At 36.8% G+C, this 24518-nt stretch overlaps 1 protein-coding gene across 2 annotated transcripts; it reads left to right on the forward strand.

Annotated features, from left to right (window-relative positions):
* Window positions 1-4229: 4229 nt before the first annotated feature.
* Window positions 4230-23397, forward strand: smarcc1a (SWI/SNF related, matrix associated, actin dependent regulator of chromatin, subfamily c, member 1a). 2 transcript variants are annotated; one of them, XM_051131547.1, is made up of 28 exons: window positions 4230-4460; window positions 5400-5519; window positions 6757-6842; window positions 6955-7036; window positions 7180-7272; window positions 7374-7443; window positions 7591-7660; window positions 8143-8218; window positions 8369-8494; window positions 8811-8902; window positions 10000-10127; window positions 10532-10591; window positions 10678-10715; window positions 10923-11041; window positions 11646-11717; window positions 11858-11971; window positions 12250-12403; window positions 12494-12604; window positions 12699-12758; window positions 12868-13126; window positions 14851-15012; window positions 16312-16364; window positions 16619-16760; window positions 17929-18086; window positions 18271-18405; window positions 20193-20466; window positions 21527-21670; window positions 21821-23397. In XM_051131547.1, exons 1-28 carry the CDS (start codon window positions 4275-4277, stop codon window positions 21916-21918), a joined length of 3282 nt encoding a protein of 1093 aa, XP_050987504.1. In that variant the 5' UTR covers window positions 4230-4274; the 3' UTR covers window positions 21919-23397. The 2 variants fall into 2 exon arrangements, with proteins under 2 accessions (XP_050987504.1, XP_050987503.1); XM_051131546.1 differs by having other exon boundaries at window positions 4231-4460; window positions 8787-8902.
* The last annotated feature ends 1121 nt before the right edge of the window (window positions 23398-24518 follow it).

Here is a 24518-nt window from a genome sequence, read left to right on the forward strand (position 1 = left end):
TTATATTATTCACTTCACTACAACATGTACTACATATACTTTTTAATATTACAGATATCACTTTTTACTATATATTTTTCCAGTATTTCAAAGGGAATGAGCTGTGACCTGAAGCACAAGAAACGCTTAAATGTCGGGGTTGATGACAGCTGCACACCTTTATGAGAGATGTCATTACGTTCATAACATATGCTTTTCGAATTTGTGTTCCCACATCATTAGCCAATTTGGATCGCTAAATCTTGAATGACTGTCAGCTAGTGAAATGACATTTGAACTGAGACATCAGAGCTTGCGTTTAAGGGCATGCCAGATGAAGCCTCGATTTAAGGCTTGTTAACGTAGAAATCCCTTTCGTAGAAACCTCCCATTCTGTCATGTGCGTGATTCACTTTAAGTGTCCTCATGTTCGACCCCCAGATCTTACTTTGCGAGTACATTTTCATTGGGACCTATGTAATAATTACATTTTAAATACCCAGTCTATTAAGAAATATGAAGAATACTAATTATTTCAGAAATATTAAATATATGCCATATACGTGATATACGTGTACATTATTCTTCTATTACATCATATTGATATTCGTACTGGTACTGTTGGGTAAATTAATTTATCAGAGTCAGAAATTCAACAAACCAACACACACACGGTTAGGCTGTGGATACAGAGCCGTAAAGTAAAGACCGTTTAAATCATCATACTGGAGAAACACAAGCAAACCAAGTAGATATCGGACCGAGATAATCTCAGCATAAGTTTTAGGAACGTAATGTGTATAATTTATCATTAACAGTTAACACTGATCCATATTAACGTTACCTGACTGCAAAAAGTTGAGTGCTGCCGGTGTTCAACCTCTTGTTTACGGTATAAAAACGTATATTATTTACTTGGACTTGATTATATGTTCTGTTTTTTTCTACCATTGATTTGTACACATGATTTGCACAATTGTAATTACGTCATGTGAGTCGATACCATTAAACTTTACCCTGTTTGTTCAACATTTTCCGTACTTCATTCAGCTGATAACAAGTACTGATAAAGAGACAATCAAAAACACATTCATGAAAATGTCATTATACATACTTTATTATAAATGCAACACTGTGTTAAAAATCAGCTTCAAAATGATGATGAACATCAACATACTGTTTTCTCAAGTGGACACAGTACTACAAACAAAGTTGAATAAATTAATAATAATAATAATAATAATAATATGATGATGATGATGATTTGATGCTTCTACCAAACATTTCTGATGACCCTTTCTACATGGATTCTTAGAAGTGATCTGTCAAATACTTAATAGTGCTTGTAGGTAGAACACATTCTGTCACACACTTTTACACTGAATGGTTTCTCTGTTGAAATCTCAAAGCAGTCAATCATTGTTATACTGTGTCCAAAGGACCCCACAAACTAATGAAGGATCATTTTGTGCCTGTAACAGCTGTATAAAACAGTGTTTGTGCAGGCAGATCCAATCTGAGGTGCATGAAGTTAACAGAAGTATTTAAAATGAAGTGAGAATTTCCCTTATGTCTGACATGAAAAGCAGTCAGTTTTCTTCTGTGTACACACAAGTTACATTCAGTTTGTGGCACCAAGTGGCGTCCTGTGAAGTCGACCATCTCCTCCAGCCTTTAGTGTGTAGATGACCATCTCCTCCAGCCTGGTGGGTCATCATCTCAGCTGACTGCAATGTGTTTTTTTTTCTTAACTGCTCCCACTTAAAGTTTAGTCATAAAAGCCTATATGAAATATAGAAATATAGGAAACATAGAAATATTAAAAATGTATTTTAGTTAGGTATTTAGTTAAGTATTTAGTTAAGAATTTCAGTAGCAAAATAAAACAAAGCTCTACACCTATGCATAAAACGATTGCGTGCTGTCTGCACCACTAACCGGTTCACGGGTTTAAGAACTGGCTTTTTATTTTTAAGGCATTGTTTTCGTTATAATGTACTGATTCAATTTAGTTATCAATAATAAGCGCGCCTCCCCTGACATGCTCTCGCGTATAAACAGGTGATATTACACACATATTTTTAAAAGGAAATTTTCAAAAGAAAAAAAAGAAGAATTAGGGAATTATTAAACTATGAAAAATTTACTAGTTACTACCCAGCAATGCCAATGAGAAACGAAGTAAGCAAGCTAGTGAATTAAGGAGCAAAGGAAACTACGTCAAACACGGGTACAAGGACAACTAACAAAACTAAAACTAAACAAAAACATACATGTGACGCAAAACAGTTCAAATTCAGTTAATAGGTCATTGAAATCAGTAGAAAACTGTCCTTTGTGTCTGATGAGTACAAATTTGTGATTTCTGTTTCAAACTGAAATGTCTTTGTTAGATGTAGAGAACTGACGGTTTAATTTTAAGAAGAAAAATGCATGTTCTGTAAGAATAATTGTGTTAAACTGTATCTCTAAAACTCGTCCAATACATTTTCTTTGGGAAATGTGTTGACGTTGTGGATTTCTTGGAGTAAATGAGCAGTACTATCCCATATAAAGTATAACGGTGCAATCCCTAACCTGTCGAGGTAGTCTGTCTGTATGTGATCTTGCACTGTTATTAGATAAAGGGTTGAGGGTGGATGAGGCAGACAGTTCATGTAATAATCGTTTTAATCACACGTTTAAAGGTGATGTTTTTCATGCTTACACTGCCATACAGAGGCAAAACGAAGTAACTACACATTTCGTCAAAAATGAGTTCACTGAATGAGTTCACTGTGATAGATGGATTTAACTTGATCAAGCTCATATTCAGAGAGCAAAAATATTGTGAATAGTGTTTGTGGCTACTGTTTTCTGCGTGAATAAACGATCCTGATGCTTCTGATTAAGTTCTACAAGACGTTTTACGATCTAAGATGACCTGGAATGCAAATCTTTTAAAAGCATAATTATAAAATAAAAGAATAATTATTTAGAGAAATTTGGTTTTAATACAATAATAACATAACAATATAAGCCTAATGGCTTTGTCAAGTCAATGTGATTAGTTCAAGAATAACAGAATGCTGCCTGTTGCATTGTGTCATATTTGGAGAAAGAATAGATGTTATGTTTAAAATCACAAGTCTGATAGAGTAGCAAACAAGCTTGAATAGACGTATAGCAATCAACTGCACTATTGTGTTGTTTTTTTTTTTTTTCCTAAAAAGACATTAATAATGTCCAATTAGCAGTGATTGGATTGTAGTTTGTTAATATCTAGACATTTTAAAATGTATATTTGTGTGTTCAAGTTCATTCAACATAATAGTGGGTTCCTGTAGTCATTTCCTTGAGCTCAGTCAATCATCTCAGGGTTTCTGTTGGTGATGGTCATATGGTAGAGAATGTCTTTAGTCAATCTGAGCACAAGAGACATATAAATCAAGGTAAAAGAGAAGTAAATAGAACAATATTGTGGATGGAAGTGGTGATGTATAGATACTTAACACATTGGAAGGGAGCAGTTACCACACATTGTTACCACTAGATGGCACTATTTTCCCTGAATCTCTTATAATCTGTCTGTCCTGTGCTATTGGATATTACAAAATGATTACTGGCTCTAACTTCACTTGCATAATATGCATTCAATTTTGGTAAAATTATAAATTTAATTTGCATAGATTTAAAATGTTTTGTATCCAAATTCTATTATCTAATATGAATTCTGCCAAATTATAATTTAATTTAATAATTTAAAGAAGAAAATAGAATATATTCTTTGTATCTATCCTCTATATGCATTAACAGAACTGACGTTTCTGACAGAAAAAATACATACACTACCAGTCAAAATTTTTTGAACAGTAAGATTTTATGTTTTTTTAAAGAAGTCTCTTCTGCTCACCAAGACTGTATTTATTTAATCCAAAGTACAGCAAAAACAGTAACATTTTAAAATAGTTTTATTGTTTAAAATAACTGTTTTCTATTTAAATATTTGTTTTAAAATATAATTTATATCTGTGATTTCAAATAATAAATATAATAATAATAATAATAATAATTAATAAATAAATAATAATAATTAGTGAGCAGAAGAGACTTCTTTAAAAACATTAAAAATCAAAATATTCAAAAACGTTTGGCTGGCAGTGTATATTTTATGTTCTGACATCTCGTTTGGTTTATACACAATGACATCTCGCGAGAGTTCCCTTAACCAACGACTCGTGCGTCGACCGTTGCGCAGACGCAGTGTTGTTTTTAAAACATTTTCTACGGGCTAGCCTCTCGCTAATAAAGAAACAATGGCGACAGCGGCGACTGCAGCGGGCGGAACGGGCTCCGGAGGACCATCGGCCGGCCAAGCGGGCGCCGGATCCTCGATCGGACGGAAAAAAGACGGAGGGCCTTCTTCCAAATTTTGGGAGAGCTCGGAAACGGTGTCCCAGTTGGAGGCAGTTCGGCTGTGGATCGGGAAACATTATAAGAAGGTCTGCCGCTCATGAGGCGCCCGTTGAATGGGGGCGCGCATCACACAATAGCTAAAAGAAGCGGCACGCTTGCTTGCTTGTAGTTTATTCGCTATTATAATCGATTATTCATAAGAGTCGATGCAGAGCAGTGGTGCAGGTGATGTTTAGGTTCTAGGTTGGCATTTTAGTCAGCAAGTTTTGCTCTTGTGTTGTTTTAAGCGGCAGTGTTGTGGGCTGTTGAGTTAGCTTCCGCGCTAACGATAGTGACTGAGATGCGTGATCTGCCATAATGATGGTTGTGTCTTAAAATATGCCAGATTACTGTCTTTAATTTAAACGTTTTTGGAACATGCTCGCTTTTTAATAAAACCCACTGTTTTGAAAGTCATAGGACAGCTGGTGATTCTCCACAAGGCTTCGGTTGTTTATGCTGGAGTTTGTTTACTGATTCTCTAATGTTGGTTCATTAGAAGTTCTGGTGGTACTGTGGTTCAGTAATGGTATAGTGTTAAGTACATACAAATGCTACTGAATAATTAACATTGTCACGCCATCATTGTGTTTACATGGTACTCTAAAGTATGTCAAGAATACTATTTACAACCATGGGACTTTGGATAATGTTTTAGTTTTGTTGCAGAGGTAGCCTAACACATGCATGTATGTTGTTTAAATCAAGTGTGATGGTTTTTCTTTGGAACTGGATTTTTCGAATTTCACCCGTGCTCTGCATTGTCCGATTACAGTCTTCTGTAATGCACTTTTGTGAATGAAGTTCTTTTATTATGCATATTCAGAATAATTTCTTCAGATAAGGTTATAATGATTGCTAGAAGTAGAACTTGAGGGTATTTTTATTTTTATGTCATTACTGAAAACACCAACATAAAGGTCCAATACTACAATAGTTTCTAATTGATTTTCTGGTATTTATTGTGGCTTCTCATTTTTCTGCAGTATGTCCAAACCGACTCACCTACAAGCAAAACTTTGGCTGCGCTGGTGGTGCAGTTGCTGCAGTTTCAGGAGGATGCATTTGGCCGTAGAGTCAGCAATCCTGCCCTTACCAAACTACCCGTAAGTCTGGGTTTCCCATTCCAGATCTATAACACTTTTACTCATCTTCAAAACACAACTGAAGATAGTCTCCCCAATGAAAGTCCATTTACCCAAAGATCATAAAACAAGTAAATGTAACCCTCATGAGCTGAGTGGTGAAATCCAAGTCTTTTATAGAGTCACAATCACTATATATTACGAACAGGTTTTATTTACATACAAACACTGATCTATGCGCATAAATAGAGCACGTTAAATATAGTAAATGGAAGCTCAAACGTGTTTGTTTGCACAGGGACCAATGAGGTTTGCAATTGCACGCTAAGGTGGTGATGAGCATATTTAATTGGCTCTATGTACACTACCAGTCAAAAGTTTTTGGACTGTTAGATTTTTAATGCTTTTTAAAGAAGTCTCTTCTGCTCACCAAGCCTGCATTTATTTGATCTAAAACACAGCAAAAGCAGTGAAATTTTTAAATAATTTTACTGTTTTAAATGACTCTTTTCTATTTGAATATATTTTAATATGCAGTTTATTCCTGTGATTTTAATGCTGAATTTTTAGCATCATTGATTCAGTCACTTGATCCTTCAGAAATCATTCTAATATCATTATTGGCTGTGAAAAAAAAAAAACTGTTTTTTTTGTTTGTTTTTTTTTTTTTTTTTTTTTTTTTTTATGAAAACAGCTGGAATTTTTATAATCTCCCACTCCCTGCCAAAATAATCATAATAATAATAATATACCGACTTCAAGCTTTTGAATGGTATATTGTATAATGTTATAAAAGTTTTTTTTTTTTTTTTTTTTTTTAAATTGCAGAAAAATGCTATGGACCTTTCTATTCATCAAACAATCCTGAAAAAAATGTACTTAACTGTTTAAAATATTGATAATATAAAAAGTTTCTTGAATAGCAAATCAGCATGTTAGAATGAATTCTGAAGGATCATGTGACACTGAAGACTGGAGTAATGATGCTGAAAATTCAGCTTTGATCACAGGAATAAATTACATTTTAAAACGTTATTTTAAAAAGTAAAAATATTTTAAAATTTTACCGTTTTTGTTGTACTATGGATCTAATAAATGCAGGCTTGGTGAGACTTCATTAAAAAAAACATTAAAAATCTTACTGTTCGAAAACTTTTGACTGGTAGTGTTGTTCAAGTACAGTTCTGCAGAAATGTTTACATTTTTGCATAATTGTAAACCAATGGAAAATTTGTATAAAATCATTTTCTCATTCTAGGCAAAGAGCTTTCTGGATTTCAAACCTGGAGGAGCCCTTTGCCACATTCTGGGTTCAGCATACAAGTTCAAAAGCGACCAGGGCTGGTGAGTAGAATCCCAGGAAGAGTGAAAAAGAGATTTTGGGTAATGCCTGCAGTAGTAATGTTTAAAAGATAATGCTGATATGTGTAATATTGGTGTGCCTGTATTTCTTCAGGAGGAGGTTTGATTTGCAGAACCCATCCAGAATGGATAGAAATGTAGAGATGTTCATGACTATTGAGAAGACTCTTGTTCAGGTAGAGGTCCTTGTGCTGAGGTCCACGAGCCTAAATATATAATAGGAGTCATTGTAAATGTACCTTGTTGATTTTGTCCTGAATATGTGGTTACATTGAAGGTTCTCTGTATGCGATAATGTATATCTCATTCTTTCCTGCAGAACAACTCTTTGACCCGACCAATTGTGTACATTGTGTCTGACATGGAGCAAAAGCAAGCAAACAAGCTTAAGGACATCATTAAGAGACATCAGGTAAAAAGCGATGATCGGATAGGTTGTTAAAATTCAGGTTTTTTTTTTTTGTTTTGTTTTTTTGCACTTATGTGATGTTTTTGTTTCACTTACAATTCTAGGGAACCATCACTGAAGATAAGTCAAAGGCCACTCATATTATTTACCCCTCCCCAGCCCAGGTGGAAGAAGGTTGGTGTTTGGGTTGTGTGGTGTTTTTTTTTTTTTTTTTTTTTAAATGTAAGACTTCTGGGTGAACTTAGTCTTATTCTATCTTCCTTCCTTAATCCTTCCTTATTTTATTGAACTTACCTTTCAAATTCTTCTTTTGCCTTTCAGAGGAATGGCTACGTCCCGTCATGCGCAAAGACAAGCAAGTTTTGGTCCACTGGGGCAATTACCCTGACAGGTTAGTAGTGTGTATATATACACCACACTGTGTGTTTGTGTGAATCAAAAAGATTCATTCTAATTCAACAGCATTGCATGGTTAAAATTCTACTGAATGTGGTGTTCTGCTAATTTATGCTGTCTAAACCGCAGAAAAAATGTGTGGAAGCTGCTAAATCATATAGAGAAGGACTTAGAAAACAGAAAGAAACTAAAGTTAATAGGTGGTAAAGATGCGTACAAGCAGTATTAAGATATAAGCCTAATATTTCACCTACATGACCGGAAATAAGAACAAAAAAGAGTGTTGTCAAGATTCTTGCCCTGGAAATCCTGATTCAGTTTGGCCAACCACAAACGCCTTTTGTTCCTTTTGTTGCACACTTCTCCTTGATTTGTTATAACTTTTGGCAGTCTGTAGTACTCCAAATGTTTTTCCTGGGTGACCGGTTAGTAGTTTTGTTTTTTTTGTGATAACTGTATGCTCGTTTAACTCTGCAGCTATGACACATGGGTATCAACAAGTGATGTGGACGGAGATGTTGAAGATCCACCAAGTTCTGAGAAACCATGGAGGGTAAGGGATCTGTAAATGTATTGATTGTTTCCTAATTTGCAGTTTTACAATAAACGTGTTTCAAAGGCCTCACTTTATGAAGCATTGTAAGTGATACAGCCAGATTCAATTTTCCAGCATTTTTCTCAGTACGCTCTGCGATCCCCTCAGGTGCATGCAAAATGGGTCATCGACACAGATGCTTTCAACGAGTGGATGAATGAGGAAGATTATGAAGTGGATGAGAACAAGAAGCCTGTGAGTTTCCGCCAGCGGATCTTCCCAGGGGAGGAAGTGGTAAGAGACCCAAAGACACGAACGCCGAAGAAATAGATATGGTGCTTGTTCAGATTTTCGTTGTGTTGCCAAGCCAGACCCTTTGAGGTCTCGGCAGGGTTTTGTTCTGTCACTGTCTGTGTGTCTGTCAATCATCCTCTAAAGCTCTTCCTTGCTGCCTCACCCTCACGTACCTCACCCACCCGCCCAAACATCCCCTCAGCTCCCCCTTCCCCCTTGTGTGTAAGACCGTTCCATTCTCTCATTCTCTCGCTCTTTCTCTCATCCTTCACCCCTCCATGGTTCTGATCAGTCTTCCCGTACACCCGATCGCAAGGACCGCAAGTCCCTGGTTGCCGGCAAGAAGAGGAGACGCTCTCCATCCCCTCCCAGCACCCCTGCGGAGTCCCGCAAAAAGGGCAAGAAAGGGTAACTGTCTTGTTGGAGTCTGATAAATAAATATGAATATGCACTACAATTCAAATGTTTGTGGTCGGTAAGGTTTTTAAAATGTTTTTGAGTCTGTAATGCTCACCAAGGCTGCTTTTATTTGTAAAAACGGTAAAAACAAAAATATGAAATGTTATTAAATTGTTAAATAATTGATTTTTATTTCAGTGTGTTTTAAAATTAGAGGTGTAACAATACACGTATTCGTATTGAACTGTTCGGTGCGAGGCTTTTGGTTTGGTATGCATTACATACCAATCAGTTTGATTCGTTGGACTAAGCCTGTTACATTTGGAAAATAAAAGAGCTTAAAGTATGTGAAATATAATGTTCTCAGTGCAACTGTGCTCAACAAGGTGAGTTTGAGTTTTCCCTCTTTTCCTCGCTTTTAAATGGCTTGTAAATGCCTGTGCGCATTTTACTTTCACTTTCAAATTAGCGGCAATTCTGCGTCAATTGATTGAATTGACAGCAACAAAACAGTATGATGAACTCACTTATATTAAACATGATGTTTAATTTATTAACTAAACAAATACAAATAACCATCCTATAGGCCAAATATAAAATAAGAATAACACGAATTTTAAATATAAAACACTGAAAATTAGCGAACACGGTGGAACCAAATAAATAAGAAACGAATGTTAAAAAAAGCTTCCAAAATCATCTTAGATAAACTGCAAAAGTCAAAAGGCCTTCCAAAGTCAAAAATATTTTTTAAAGCACTTTTGTGTTTTGTTCTAAAACTAAATCTTTCTCACCTCACTCGTAAGCTCAACTTACTCTCCTCGCATGAAAAATAAAATCTCACACCTTAAATATCTCTAGTATTTTTGCTTTATCGAAAACGTACTGAACCGTGACACCACTGTCATATCGAACCGTACCGTGAATTTTGTGAACTGTTACAGCCCTATTTAAAATGTCATTTATCTTTTGTGATGGCAACACTAATTTTTCAGCAGCCATTGCACCAGTGTTCAGAGTTACATGATCCTTCAGAAATCGTTCTAATATACTGATTCTGCTTATTTGAAATGTAACAATCTGATTCATTCATTTACCTCGAACAGGAATCCTGGATCACAGGGGAGGCGCCGTGGACATCAAAATGATGACGAGCAGGATGAAGACCTCACAAAGGACCTGGAAGATCCTTCCCCTGTGCCAGGAATGGAGGAAGTTACATTGCCAAAAAATGGTGAGTCTTCTTGATTTAATAGTTCTTTATTAGAACAGGTGGTGTGTTTTTGAACAGTGCAAGTTCCCTGTGATTAGTAGTACACTTAGTAAGTGGCTTTGGATTAAAATGTCCAGTTGACATGCATTTGCTCGACTTAAATGGCTGAACTCTTTTCCTCTAAGCTTTTTTTTTCTTTTTTCTTTTTTTTTTTTTTTTTTTTTTTTTTCATAGTTCATAGCACCTTTTTACAAGCCTCTCTGGATACATGGAAATTCAGTGCATGGCTAAAATAGACACGCTGCGCCCTACTTTCATTGTCCTACTTTACACTGAAAGCTTTTAAATTTTATTGTATTGAATTGTCTGTCTGATGCATCATCCTCAGCTGCTTTGCTTACTGTCCTCTGCTTTTCTACCTGCAGTCAATCAGAAAAAGGACAGTGAGAACACACCAGTGAAAGGTGGAACGGTTGCTGATTTGGGTGAGTATTCTGCTAATTTGTTGTGGCTATGAATTGATCTTGTCAGGAAATGTAAATGAGTGCATTCATTTTGTTTGCCATCTTAGATGACCAGGAAGATGATTCACTAGCGTCTGGAGGCAAGGTAAAGTGTCTTCATATTGTAATGTGTTTTTTGTCCTTTTTTTTTTTTTTTTTATTCTATCAGATGCACAGCATTTTGTTAATTACAGCCCTTGCACTATACACATACATTCTTTTTTTATGTGGTCTATCAATATATGACTTTAGTGCCAAGTCATTTGTACTAAGTCAAATGGTTCCAAAAGTGTTTATGAACTGTAATTGACAGGAGGAGGATGAACAGGGCAAAACGGAGGTCAATCGTCTGATCGATTCTGAGGACAACGTGACCGAACAAACCCATCACATCATTATACCCAGCTATGCTGCCTGGTTCGACTACAACAGGTATCATATTCCTTCCTCCATGTGCAATGTCCTGAGAGCTTGTTTGGATGGAAATAGTGTTATAAACCAGTGGTGTTCTTTTGTGGAAGTGGAAGGTCTCAACCTTCTTGACTTGTCCAACACACTATTTGAAGACTCTCCCTCAAATATGCTGTGAAAATGCATCTGGTCTGTTCTGCCACAATTATGATAAAGCTGCTTCTTTATGATCTTTTTAGTCAGTGTCAATATTAAATTAACTGTTTCAAGAGCTGTTTTCCTTAAAACAATTGTCATATATAAAATGAAATATTTTGTAATGAAGTAGTTTTACGTTTTTAAAAAAAAAACGTGAATTTTAATTAGAATTTTATATAAATAAATAAATAAATAAATAAATAAAGTCATCCTGTGGCCCCTTGGAAGTTTGCTGACGCCCCCTAGTGATGGACTGAAAACCAGTGTATTAGACAAACATAGTGCAGTTTAAAGAGAATTTTTTAATTAATCCAAGCTTTTTTTTTTAGGTAAAAATATCAATAATTTTTTTTTAACATTCAGCTTAACGTTGTCTTGATTGTGAAAGTCATTGCATATTCACTTTTTTCTTGTCTTTTTTTCCCAGTATACATGAAATTGAGAGGCGCGCCCTGCCAGAGTTCTTTAATGGCAAAAACAAATCTAAGACTCCAGAGATGTAAGTTTGCACCCTTGCATTTTAATTCACATTAAAATCTTGTACATTTTACATCATTCACCCGTTTCTTTGACGTTCTGTAATGATGCGTGTTTGTTTTTCTGTCCCAACTTTCATACTGTTTATTACCCCTTCCTCAGCTATCTGGCTTATCGTAACTTCATGATTGACACATACCGGCTGAATCCTCAGGAGTACCTGACCTCCACCTCCTGCAGGAGAAACCTCACTGGAGATGTGTGTGCGGTCATGAGGTCAGAATTTTTTATGTACATTCTTAATTCATTAGAATATTATGCAGAAAGCCTTGCATAAATAGGATTATTTCTTTGAGTGGTTGTTATTGTATATGAATGCTCGTTGTTGTTGTTGTTGTTGTTGTTGTTGTTGTTGTTGTTGTTGTTGTTGTTGTTGTTGTTGTTGTTGTTGTTGTTGTTGTTGTTGTTGTTGTTGTTGTTGTTGTTGTTGTTGTTGTTGTTGTTGTTGTTGTTGTTTGGTTGTGTTTTTTTTAATTGCTATTTTTTCTTCCCAGAGTGCATGCCTTTTTGGAGCAGTGGGGTCTGGTGAATTACCAGGTTGATGCTGAGAGCAGACCCCTTCCCATGGGCCCTCCACCAACCCCACATTTCAACGTCCTGGCTGATACTCCCTCTGGCTTAGTGCCGCTTCACCACCGCCCTCCACAGGTGAGACTGGAGTGACTTCCCTTTTAATTCCCAGAAGGCACCAGCTTTCTTGTGAGACAGTTGCAATAAAGTCTCTACTTTTCATTCCAGGTTCCTCCTGCTCAGCAAATGCTGAACTTTCCAGAAAAGGGCAAAGACAAGCCAACTGACCTGCAGAACTTTGGCCTCCGTACAGATATTTACTCAAAGAAGAATCCTAAGGCAAGTCGTCTAATATTTGGAAGTTGTCCCTGCTTTTTTTCTTTTTCTTTCTTTAATCTTTCATAGTTTCTTAATGTAATCATTTGCTTTACAGAGTAAAGGGGCTGCTGGTGGTAGAGAGTGGACTGAGCAAGAGACATTGCTTCTGTTGGAGGTAAGATTTAAAGATAATTGAAGCAGTGAGCATCAAAATCTCTTCTGCGTCATAAGATTCTCCTTTCATACTTTTTGATGTTTAATAATATTATTTAAACTTTTTCCAGGCTCTGGAGATGTATAAGGATGACTGGAATAAGGTTTCAGAGCATGTGGGCAGCCGTACACAAGATGAGTGCATTTTGCACTTTTTGCGGCTGCCCATAGAGGATCAATACCTGGAGAGCTCTGAAGCCTCGCTAGGCCCTCTGGCTTACCAGCCGATACCCTTCAGCCAATCAGGAAATCCCGTCATGAGCACTGTTGCATTCCTTGCCTCTGTGGTTGACCCGCGTGTAGCAGCAGCTGCTGCTAAGGCGGCTCTAGGTATGTTGTTAAGTTTTGTTGTATCAACCTTATGTTTAATTTAAGAGTGAGTGTGGCCATTTGTAACTTCAGTGTGATAGGATTTTGGCATCAGTCTCAAATCAAATGAACTGCACATCAATTTGGGGTGAGAAATGACCCCCAAAAGATGGCTGTCATTGTGTTAAATGAGAAAAGGATTAAAGACATTACATTTAATTTTATTAATAGAATTTATTACACAAACCTTTAAAGCTGCCATGTGGCAAACATTCTTTTTTAGAATCTGCATTTGCAGTGGAATTTACCCAAACTTTTCAGAGGTGGTATGAGTGAATGCAGGGCCCTATGAAATCCATTACATTTTTTCCCAATTTTTTTTTCTTTCCCATTTTAATCTACAGTTCTACACTTTGTTTTAATGGTTAAATGAAATAAACAATAACAAAACAATAAAGAAACAATCAAAAAGCATGTCTGATTGAAATCATAACTTACTCAATTTAACAGCAGTTTGTTAAAAGTTAATTAAATTTAAAATTAAATTAAGGCCTATGAAATACTTTTTTTTTTTTTTTTTTTTAACAAATTGTGTGTTTTACATTAATTTTCTAGATTCCATTTGAAAGGTTTCATTAAATTTTAATGATCAAAAACATGTAATTAATTTAATTTAAAAATAATTATTTATATTATTGTGGCGGGGGGGTTGTTTGTTTGTATAAATACTGTGTATGTTTGCATTTTTTTTTTTCTGGTAAATATTCTTCAAAAATAATGTTTGAATAAGTTTTTTTTATTTTATATTTTATTGTTAGTAGTAGTACTGTCATTACATTAGTATATTTCGGTCTAAATGGAACTTTTATTTTGATGGGTTTCTGTGAAGACCTTTAAGTTTCTGTTTGTAAATGATGTAACTGTGTTTTTTTCCCAAAAGAAACAGTAAAATGCTAATGACTCTGAGTTTTTTTTTTTTTTTTTTTTTATATATATACTCATATGTTGAGGTGGCCATATCGCGTTTTGACCTGCCTTTGATTTTTATTCATCCAAACTTCTGCAATCTGTGACATTCTGCATACACTAAATTAAGTTATGACTAGATTCTGCAATTTGTTTTTTTTGTTTTTTTCTTTTCTTTTTTTAAAAATTGAAATGATACTCTAAATTTGAAATTAAAACCACAAGTGGCAGCAACTGTGTTAATGAGTGACTCATTCATTCAACCAGTTTGTTCAAATGACAGATTCATTCAGAAACTAAGCAAGTGACTAACTTTGTAAATGGCTCATTGAATGACTGGCTCACTCAATTTGTTAGTAACCGCTTATTCAGTAACAAAACACCACTGTGTATTTCTTGGAAAAGCACAACAGTTCTCTTGTAGCTTTGTTTGGAACTACTTTTGCCGCTGAATTTGAGGGCAAAAAATGTCAAAACTGAAAATGTGACTGAACTGTTGTGTAAAATTTCACATTTGCAGCAATGCAGATATTTTCATAATTATTTGTACCAAGTGAACCTGTGGAATCGACAGCCCTAGTTATTATATAACTTGAATTTATCGTAATCATAAACACACTGGGTTGTAGCACAGTTGTCCTTCTAGTTATCCTGTAGCAGCTAATGAATTGTAAGTCTTGCACATTCAGATAAAATAGTTTCTTTGTTGTAAAATAGCTCACGATGGACACCGTTTTATTGTCTGTATTTTAAGATATTTGTGTCCATTGCATTTGCAGAAGAGTTCTCGCGTGTGCGTGAGGAGGTTCCCACCGAGCTGGTGGAGGCTCATGTGAAAAAGGTACAAGAGGCCGCACGCAACACAGGAAAAGTAGACCCTGCGTTTGGCCTGGAGAGCAGTGGCATTGCCGGTACAGCCCCTGAGGAACCAGAGAAGACAGGTAATTTTGAAAATAATGAAATTAGGGTGGGTTTTCCATCTTGCCATTGTCTGTAGTACTAGCTCCTTCCACCAGGTGGCATCAGATCAGTAGTTACGAACAAACAGACAAACCTGATGACCCTGATCAGCTGTGCATGGGTTTGTCGTGATTTAATAACAATTGGAGTCCAATTAAAAAGAATATGATCTAAATCTCACATACACGCCTTTCTAAACCTTATAGACCTTGTATAAGAATACATTAATTGTGCGAGACAACACAGCACTGGAGGCAGCGTGTGCAACTGCAATACAGTGGTCGCCGATGGCTTTATGCAGCGTTGGCAGATGGGGCACAGACGTGGGAGGGGTTGAAACTGGGTCAGTGGAGTGACCTAGTGTGACATGGTGTGCCAGTGCAGGCTTTTCCACACGTACCTTATGAAAAGCTCCATCGTCATATGCCTTTGTTCAGCGGTGATGCTCTAATGCCTGTTCATAAGGTCGTTCACTCAGTTGGTTATGCTGTACTCTTCATTAATGGCTGGTTCAATTTTTTTTTTTTTTTTGAAGAGATTAATATGTTTATGTAGTAAGGTTGCATTAAATTGATCAAAAAGTGACAAATTAATTTTAAATAGATGCATAAGTTGGTTTTCAAAAATATCAAGCAGTACTACAAATGTTTCTTGAGCACCAAATCATATTAGATTTCTGAAAGATCATTTGATGCTGAAGGCAGGAGTAATGGCTGTTGAAATTTAGTACTGCATTAGGGGAATAAATTACATTTTAAAATATTAAAACGTAAAGCAGTTATTTAAAACTAAGTATTGCTTCTTGCTGTATTTATGACCAAGTAAATGCTGCCTTGGTGAGAGGTTACTTTGAAAAAAACATTTTTTTTTTTTTAGGGAGGTATAACCATATTAAGAGGCACTTATTGACAACCTCATAAAAATCAATTTGAGCTGAAAACCATATTTTACTGCAGCTGAAGTACTTTAAGATGTATACTACCAGTCAAAAGTGTTTGAACAGTAAAGTTTTTAATGTTTTTTTTTTTTTTTTTTTTCCTCTTCTTGGTGAGTAGAAGAGACTTCTTAAAAAAAAAAAAAAAAAAATGTGTGTGTGTGTATATATATATATATATATATATATATATATATATATATGTAAATATGTATGTGTATGTATATAAAATCTTACTGTTCAAATACTTTTGACTGGTTGTGTACTTATTGTCTTTAGGTTTGTTTTTCTCAAATGTACTCTGCCACTTTCAATTTGATGTTTTAATATCTTTTTCTACTTGCAGAACCTACAGAGACTGAGAAGATGGACACTGACTCAGATTCCCAGCCTGATAAGGTCAGATATGGCATTGCCACTAGTAGCCAGATGTGTCTGCTACATGTTTACTGCTTAATTAGAACCAGATCAGAAGTGATTATCATTTCCCAGCACTGTTGGGGTTCATTGCAGTTTGCCTTTTTACAGTCTGTGTCTCCATATTGAGTCTAGTTCATTTGAAGTTCACTTTCTATACCTCTGCTTCATTTGCATTTCGCTTGTCTCATGCTGTCTGACTCGCGTCTCGCCATTCCCCATCTCATCCGTTGCAGGCGGAGTCAAAGGATGAAGCAGAGAAGCCCAGCGAGTCTGCGGAAAAGCCAACAGAGACGGAGAAGGAAAAGAATGAGACTACAGAGAAATCTGAGCCGCAGGAAGAGGAAGAGAGTGAGGGAGGAGAATCCAAAACAGCAGGTATAGACACCGACAGCCACAGCGGCAACAAATGCTCATGGGCTTGTCTGAAATCTGACACATGCTGGCAGAAATCTGCTTTATGCCTGTTAAAGTGGAAGTGAAGCAGTCAGTCAAGTTTACAGTATTTAGTCAAATGATTTCTATTTAAATAAAAATATATGTGACACGCACAATTAATGTTACCTTTTTAAAGATGTTTTGTTATTGCTTTTGGTGCAAGGCGCCACCATCTTGTGATAACACGGCTTGTAACGTCACAGGATTGGTTTGCTTTCTTGGCCAGTGGAGTAATATATGACCCTGGACCGCAAAACCAGTCATAATGGTCCATTTTTTGAAATTTGAGATTTGTACATCTGATTATATAAGAATTATATTTGAAAATCTGGCATCTGAGGGTGCAAAAAAAAACAAATATTGAGAAAATCACCTTTAAAGTTGTCCAAATTAAAATCTTAGCAATGCGAATTGCTAATCAGAAATTAAGTTTTGATTATATTTACATTAGGAAACTTATAAAATTTCTTCATGAAACATGATCTTTACTTAATATCCCAATTATTTTTGGCATAAAAAAATCGATACAATGTATTTTTAGCTATTGCTACAAATATATCCATGCTACTTAAGACTGGTTTCATGGTCCAGGGTCACGGATGTTATGTGAACACACAAATGATTTTCACCATAATTTACATGAATATCCAACATGACTCAACATTTAAATGCCTTTAGACCCTGCTTTGCCGAAAATATCTTCACCTTTTTAATGTGAAAGTAAGCCTATGTCTGAGGCTTCTGGTTCATTAGCCGCTATAGGGAAGTAACAAGAAGAATAACAATGTGCAGCAAATGGTAAAACTGTTTGAACTACAAACCAGTGTCCTCTTAATTAAGATAGTATATTAAAATAATATGGTAAGATGCACCAATTTGCAATAGCAAGCAGCAAAACGAGCTAAAAATAGCTGGAAATGGATGAAACCAGAAGCCAAACCCATAAAATTTACAAATGGCTGCAACCCGTTCTTGTGGGTAGAAAAAGGTGGATATAAAGTTATACTTTTTTTTTTTTTTTTTTTTTTCCTTTCTTTCTTTCTTTCTTTCTTTCTTTCTAATTATGCTCTAAAATGACTGAGTCTACATTTTTATTATCGTGTTTCAGAGAAAGATAAAGAGGAGGATATGGAGACCACAGAAGAAGGAAAGGAGGGTGAAGAGGAGAAGGAGGAAGGAAAGAAAAAGCTAGAGTTGGATATCGGAGAGGGGAACATCGCCACAGCTGCCGCTGCTGCCCTGGCCTCTGCTGCCACCAAGGCAAAGGTAATGCATCCCAGATACAGCTCAGACTTTAACAGAGACTGGGTTTATTGTTTATCAATTCTTTAACTTCCTTTGTTGGCACCAATATTAACTGTGTGCATTGTGCAGCTGTCTCCAATCAAAGTGTTTTCATCACCCTGGCGGCTAACTTGATTTCATGCGCTGTTGTTTTTGTGTATCTCAGCACCTGGCTGCAGTGGAAGAGAGGAAGATCAAATCTCTTGTGGCTCTGCTGGTAGAGACTCAGATGAAGAAGCTGGAGCTCAAACTCAGACACTTTGAGGAGCTGGAAACCATCATGGACCGTGAGAAAGAAGCAGTAAGTGTTGAATATTGCAAGAACCTTGAAATCTGCATGAAGGACTACAAAACCAGTCTTAAGTAGCACAGGTATATTTGTAGCAATATCCAACAATACATTGTATGAGTCAAAAAGGTCATGTTCCGTGAAGGTGTTTTGTACATTTCCTACAGTAAATATATCAAAACTTAATTTTTGATTAATAATGTGCATTGCTAAGAACTTCATTTGGACAACTTTAAAGGTGATTTTCTCAATATTTAGTTTTTGTTTTTGTTTTTTTCTCTCAGATTCCAGATTTTTAAATGGTTGTATCTCGGCCAAATATTGTCCTATTCTCACATACCATACATCAATGGAAATGTAAAAAAAAATTGACCCTTATGAATAGTTTTGTCATCCAGGTCACATTTATGTTTCCCCCAATAGCTACTAATTAGTTGTAGCATGAGGTTGTGATTTACACCCACTTTGCTTGTGCTGTGCTTGTTCTTTTGTATTCTGTAGTCATATGCACACCAGAGGCGCTGTCCACTAGAGACTTGGCGAGCTCTGCAAAATGCTTTAGCAAATGTAACTGAAGATAGTAACCCAATTTAGCTGCTGTAAATAGTGCATGAAGGATGTCTCTTTATATAGCCCACCCCAGTGGTACTTTCTAGTTTTCTTTCTAGTGTTCATAAATTCACTAAATACAGCTTTGATTTTAGTTAAGCATGTTGGCGACTTCTGCACAGGCTACCACCGCCCACTGTTTCTTTAAAAAAAAATGCAAAACTGGTTGGTTGCAGTAGTGTTTTCTGCTCACTGGAACATTTTTGTGCTGTTTTAGTGGCATGAATCGGGTTTATGCCATATTTGTGGCGCATTCTTCTGGTGGGCTTTTGCTTAAACTTCTGAAGTGACAGCATAAAGATGGCATGTGTAACCAGTATATAGAATTTATAATTGTTTTTATTACTGTTGATTAATTTATGGTTTGAAGTTTTAAATAAGTGACCTAAATTCAGATTTCTGAAATGCATTTTTTGTGTGTGTGTGGCTTTTTTCATGCACATCATGATTAGTACCATATTGAGATGCCATGATGGACATAAGCAGATGGCAATTTTTTTTTTTTTTTTTCCGCAATATGCACAAATGTGACCCTGGACCACAAAACCAGTCATAAGGGTCAATTTTTTGAAATTGAGATTTATACATCATTTGAAAGCTGAATAAGTAAGCTTTCATTGATGTATGGTTTGTTAGACGAGGACAATATTTGGTCAAGATACAACTGTTTAAATATCTGGAATCTGAGTATCAAATTACTGAGAAAATTGCCTTTAAAGTTGTCCAGATGAAGTTCTTAGCAATGCATAATACTAATCAAAAATTAAGTTTTGATATATTTACAGTAGGAAATTCACAAAATATCTTTATGGAGCATAATCTTTACTTAATATCCTAATGTTTTTTGGCATAAAAGAAAAATCCATAGTTTTGACCCATACAATGTATTTTTTTTTGGCTGTTGCTACAAATATACCCATGCCACTTAAGACTTTTTTTTTGGTCCAGGGTCACAAATATACATCAAAGAACAAGCTGTAAATAGACCATATGTTGACTGCACTGCCCAAATGAATAGATCCGATTAGAGTGCTTGCAAAATAAGTGTAGGCGTTGCGTTCTAATGATTGGATTTGAGAAACAAATCGAAATTGTGTGCTGTGTGAGTAAAGCCTTGGTAATCAATTTGAACTTTCCCCACTGCCCCATCAAGCTATGAGTTGTTTTAACAGGAGTTTTTCTCTTTTTAGCTGGAGCTCCAGAGGCAACAGCTTTTGACAGAGCGACAGGCGTTCCACATGGAGCAGTTGAAGTACGCTGAGATGAAGGCTCGTCAGCAGATGGAGCAGCAGGCAGCTGCGCAGCAGAATGCAGGAGGACATCACGGACCACCTCCACACGGCCCTCCTCCGCACGGCCCACCTCCAGGCATGCACCCTGGACACCCAGGACATCCCGGGCACCCTGGCCCCGGATATCCTCCCATGCACCATCCCATGGGTCCCCACCATGCCCCTCAAACAGGTCAGCACTCACCCTGATGTTCTAGTTTTGTTTGAGGTCTTCTGTTGGTTGTTTCTTCTTGAACAAGACATTTATTCTAGGTCTGCATTTTGATAGCACACACCCATAAAGCCACCTGGAGAACAGCTTGAGTTCTCTTATGGAGCTTAACACGGCTCTTTGTAATATCAAGCTTGTCCTGCTGTCATGTTACGTGATTTGACTGATTTGGACTGATCAGTCTTCAAAATATCCTTTTATTATTTTTCTTTTTTTTTTTTTTTTTTTGTTTAAATGAAATGACACTCTAAATAAGAAACTCAGTCTGCCAGCAGGTAAATGTCTTTTGAGTCATTCACTCATTTGATTCAATTAGTTCAAACGGCTGATTAATTCAGGAATGAAGTAAATGGCTCTCTTCATAAATGAGCCTTTGAATAAATGATTCACATGTCAAGGTTTTTTTAAGGTCTTAAAGGGATGGTTTACCCAAAATCGAAAACTACCACATGATTTACGCACCCTCAAGTCATCCTAGATGTGTATGACTGACTTTTTAGACGAATGCAATCAGAGTTATATTAAATGTCCTGGTTGTTCCAAGCTTTATAATGACAGTGAATAGCTGTTGAGATTTTGAGGTCCAAAAAGCTGTCTCCTCTTGGCTTATACCAAATTTCTCTGTCATTTTTCTTTACAAATCCTCATTTTGTACTTCTAATTTGTGACTGGTGTTCGAGATTACAGCTAATAAAGCTTTAAATATGGATATTTTTATTATACAAATGCTTCAGAAGGCCTTTATTAACCCCCTTTTATGATGGATGGATGCACTTTATTGGACTTAATTTCTTAATATTGGACTTATTCACTGCCATTATAAAGCTTGGAGGAGCCAGGACATTTTGTTAATATAACTCCGAAAGTCATCCTATTCGTCCAGAAGAGGAAAGTCATATACACCTAGGGTGGCTTGATATAGTGAATAAATCATGGGGTAAATTTCTTTTTTGGGTGAACTATCCCTAAGTTTATGTAGCACATCAATACTACTTTAAGTGTCTTTTGTTGCTTCATTCAGGACCAATGGTTGGACCAGGCCAGCCCATGCCAGGTCAGCCTATGCCAGGCCGAATGATGCCTGTACCTCCCCCAGTTGGACCCCCACAGGGTGGGATGCCGCCCATGATGGGACCTCGACACCCTGGACCACCCAACGGCATGTGTGAGTATCTGTTCTATCACTAGATCCCGTCCTCTTGTTCCTCTGCATGGCACATTTGTCCTGGGCTCTCTATATATTTTCGGCTGCAATTTTTTTTTTTTTTTTTTTTTTTTTTTTTTTTTTATAAACAACATCATTGTCTCCTTATAGACCCAGGTCCACCTCCAACCGCACAGCCTGATGGGATGCCCCCTGGCCCAGTGGGACCTTCTGTATCTGCGCCCCCTCCTCGTGCTGCTGAAAACTAAACTATTCCCTCCCTGTCCCCACACACACATACACATCCACATGCAAATACACATAACATAAATCCAGATTAATCCGGGATCCCCGCAGACCTGCTGTCGTCACCCTCTGTAGTTTCGCCTTGCTGATGGGTGGGTCATCTCTAAATCCTCTCGATCGAGCTGAGCACTCACCTCCTCACCCGTAAACATTCACACGCTCAGGGCACAAAGTCAAGAGTGCTGCCTTTCCTGCGTCTCTTGGCTAGTAATAGCACTGGCTTCTGTTCTGTTTCTCTCCTCTGTGTTGGTTTTCGAAGGCGCTCCGCAGGCTCCTGCGCTTGAGGAGGGATTTCGCTGTCCCGGCTCTTCCCTGTAATGTGACTGATGGATTCATATTTGTATATTGTGCTAATTCAAGTAAGCTAAATGCTCTAAGATCGAATTCACACTGTAGCCACGAGCCGGTCCGCGGCGTCCCGTTTCCTCCGGAGTCCTGTGGCGCGCAGAGAACCTTTCCGCTGCCTTACGCGTTTGTGGTGCGGTATTCATTTTACCAGGGTTCCCGGTGGCTTCCTCGAGCTTCCTTTTAATATTTACATCCACATCTAGCTGATAATCTACCTCGCCGGTGCAATTGTATTCAATCTGTGCACGGTGTGCGAAGCAGATTTGCTTTATGGTACTCTGCTTGGTTAGCCACGCTGTGACCCAGAGATCAACGAGAGATCGTAACTCACACCGCCACGAGTGCTCCGCTGTCCCGAGTACTGTATCGTCGAACGAGAGCACACCAAACTGCTGTTTTTAGAGATGTACCCACACTCGCATTAACCTTTGTTTGCTTCTGATACTGTGCGGATGTACGAACACACACAAACACACATTTAAAAACCTCCGTTTTGTGAATGCAAATGGAGGCATATATGGTATCACACTGAAGTGATGGAGGAACTTTGCTTATCTTAGGTGTAGCTGGCCTTTTGTGCTCCTCCCTTAGGTGCTGACAGAGTAGCTGCCCCGCCTCGCTCTACCTCTCTCACTTTACTACCTCTCTTCTCTCCTTCTCTCTTCCTGTTATGGCTGTTTTCTCTCTCTGTCTTTTCTTTGTGTGTGCCCATGTGACTGCTGCATTACTGCTGTGTGGAGGCTGTCGTCCTCCTCCTCCTCAGGTGAACCAAGCCCTCACTTCAACACGGCCCACCCCACTACACTACACACTCACACAGACACGCATATACACACGCATTTCCTCTTCCAAAACTTTCCAGGCTGTATATCACCGAAAAACAGGGGGTGAAACCCTGCCCTCCCCAATTCCACCCCATATATATCTTTTATTGCTTTTTATTTTATGGTAATGTATTTTTAAGAAAATAAAGTTTGTGTAGACTCAGTTATCGCTGTTCTTGGAAGTTTGTAGCTTTCTCTTTTCATTTTTACCCGGCACATTGATACTGAGACCTGAACACTGTCTAAATAAAGTGGGTTTTGTTTTTGTAAGACTGCTTTTTGTTTCAGTTCTAGACACTCCTCTGGTTTATTTGTCTATTTTGATGCATTCATAAGAGTGTATGAATCTCTTTTAAAAAAACAGGATTTTCATCTTGAAATCAGAAAAAAACTAACATTCATTTATGGGCCTTTCTACAGAATTGGTCCAAAGTCAGTTGGAAACGTCTGCAAATTGTATAATATCCAAGGTACACATTTCTAGGAATTGTGCAGTGAATTCTTATATTGTATTTTTAGAAAGATTTGGAATATTTGTCCTCTCTCCAAATTTGTCACTGCCGAAACACAGTAATAATAATTTAATTAGAAGAGTTGTACTGACCTATTAAGATTTTGCTTACATCTACATTGTAAATATATTTTCAGAGGTAAATCTGTTATTAAATTAACAACATTTCCAGTGTCATTTATGAGATTTGTTGTATTTTTAATCCAATTTGTCTTTGTAAAAGGTGAAAAGTTGATCATACCGATTTCAAAATTAAGGAATGATTAGTTTGAATATACATTAACCAAAAACTCATAACCTCTTAGTTAATAATTTAGTGTGTGTGTATATATATATATATATTTTTTTTTTTTTTTTTTTTTTTTTTTTTTTTTGACAAAAGGCTTTTGCTTTGGTATGCTTTGGTAGCAACCACATCACAGTCGAATTTTAACTTGCTAAAACGCTACTAAAACATACCAAATTGCTAAAAATTGCATAAATGTACTAATATTTTATTTCCTCCAAATATGAGGATTGTGTGTTCCCTTTTGTCACTACCGAAACAATAATGCCATGTTTCGGTCGTGACAATTCTATGAGATAACACAAAAAAAAGATATCACTGCCGAAACTCCGCTAAATGTTCTGGTCTTGACTGTTTCGGTATTAACAATTGTAGATGCGTTTGAAGCTGGCTCAAAGATGTTCAGCACATGGTAAGCTAGCACAGTTCTGAACAGCGGTATACATATAAAAACTAAATGTTATGGAATAGCTCCCCAAAAAAAAATGTTTGATTACAGGAAAAAAAAAAAAAAAAAGTGTTCAGTAATGACGTTCCTTAAAGTTACACACAGATTTTTCAGACTTGTGAACACATTTACCTCAAAATGATGAG

This window comes from Labeo rohita, chromosome 16 (genome assembly GCF_022985175.1).
Source record: "Labeo rohita strain BAU-BD-2019 chromosome 16, IGBB_LRoh.1.0, whole genome shotgun sequence".
NCBI lineage: Eukaryota > Metazoa > Chordata > Actinopteri > Cypriniformes > Cyprinidae > Labeo > Labeo rohita.

Coding starts and splice junctions, on each gene's coding strand:
- smarcc1a (XM_051131546.1), top strand. CDS start 4,275: ATGGCGACAGCGGCGACTGCAGCGGGCGGAACGGGCTCCGGAGGACCA. Junction 5,520..6,756: donor CTGCCCTTACCAAACTACCC/GTAAGTCTGGGT, acceptor TTCTCATTCTAG/GCAAAGAGCTTTCTGGATTT. Junction 11,972..12,249: donor GATGTGTGTGCGGTCATGAG/GTCAGAATTTTT, acceptor TTTTCTTCCCAG/AGTGCATGCCTTTTTGGAGC.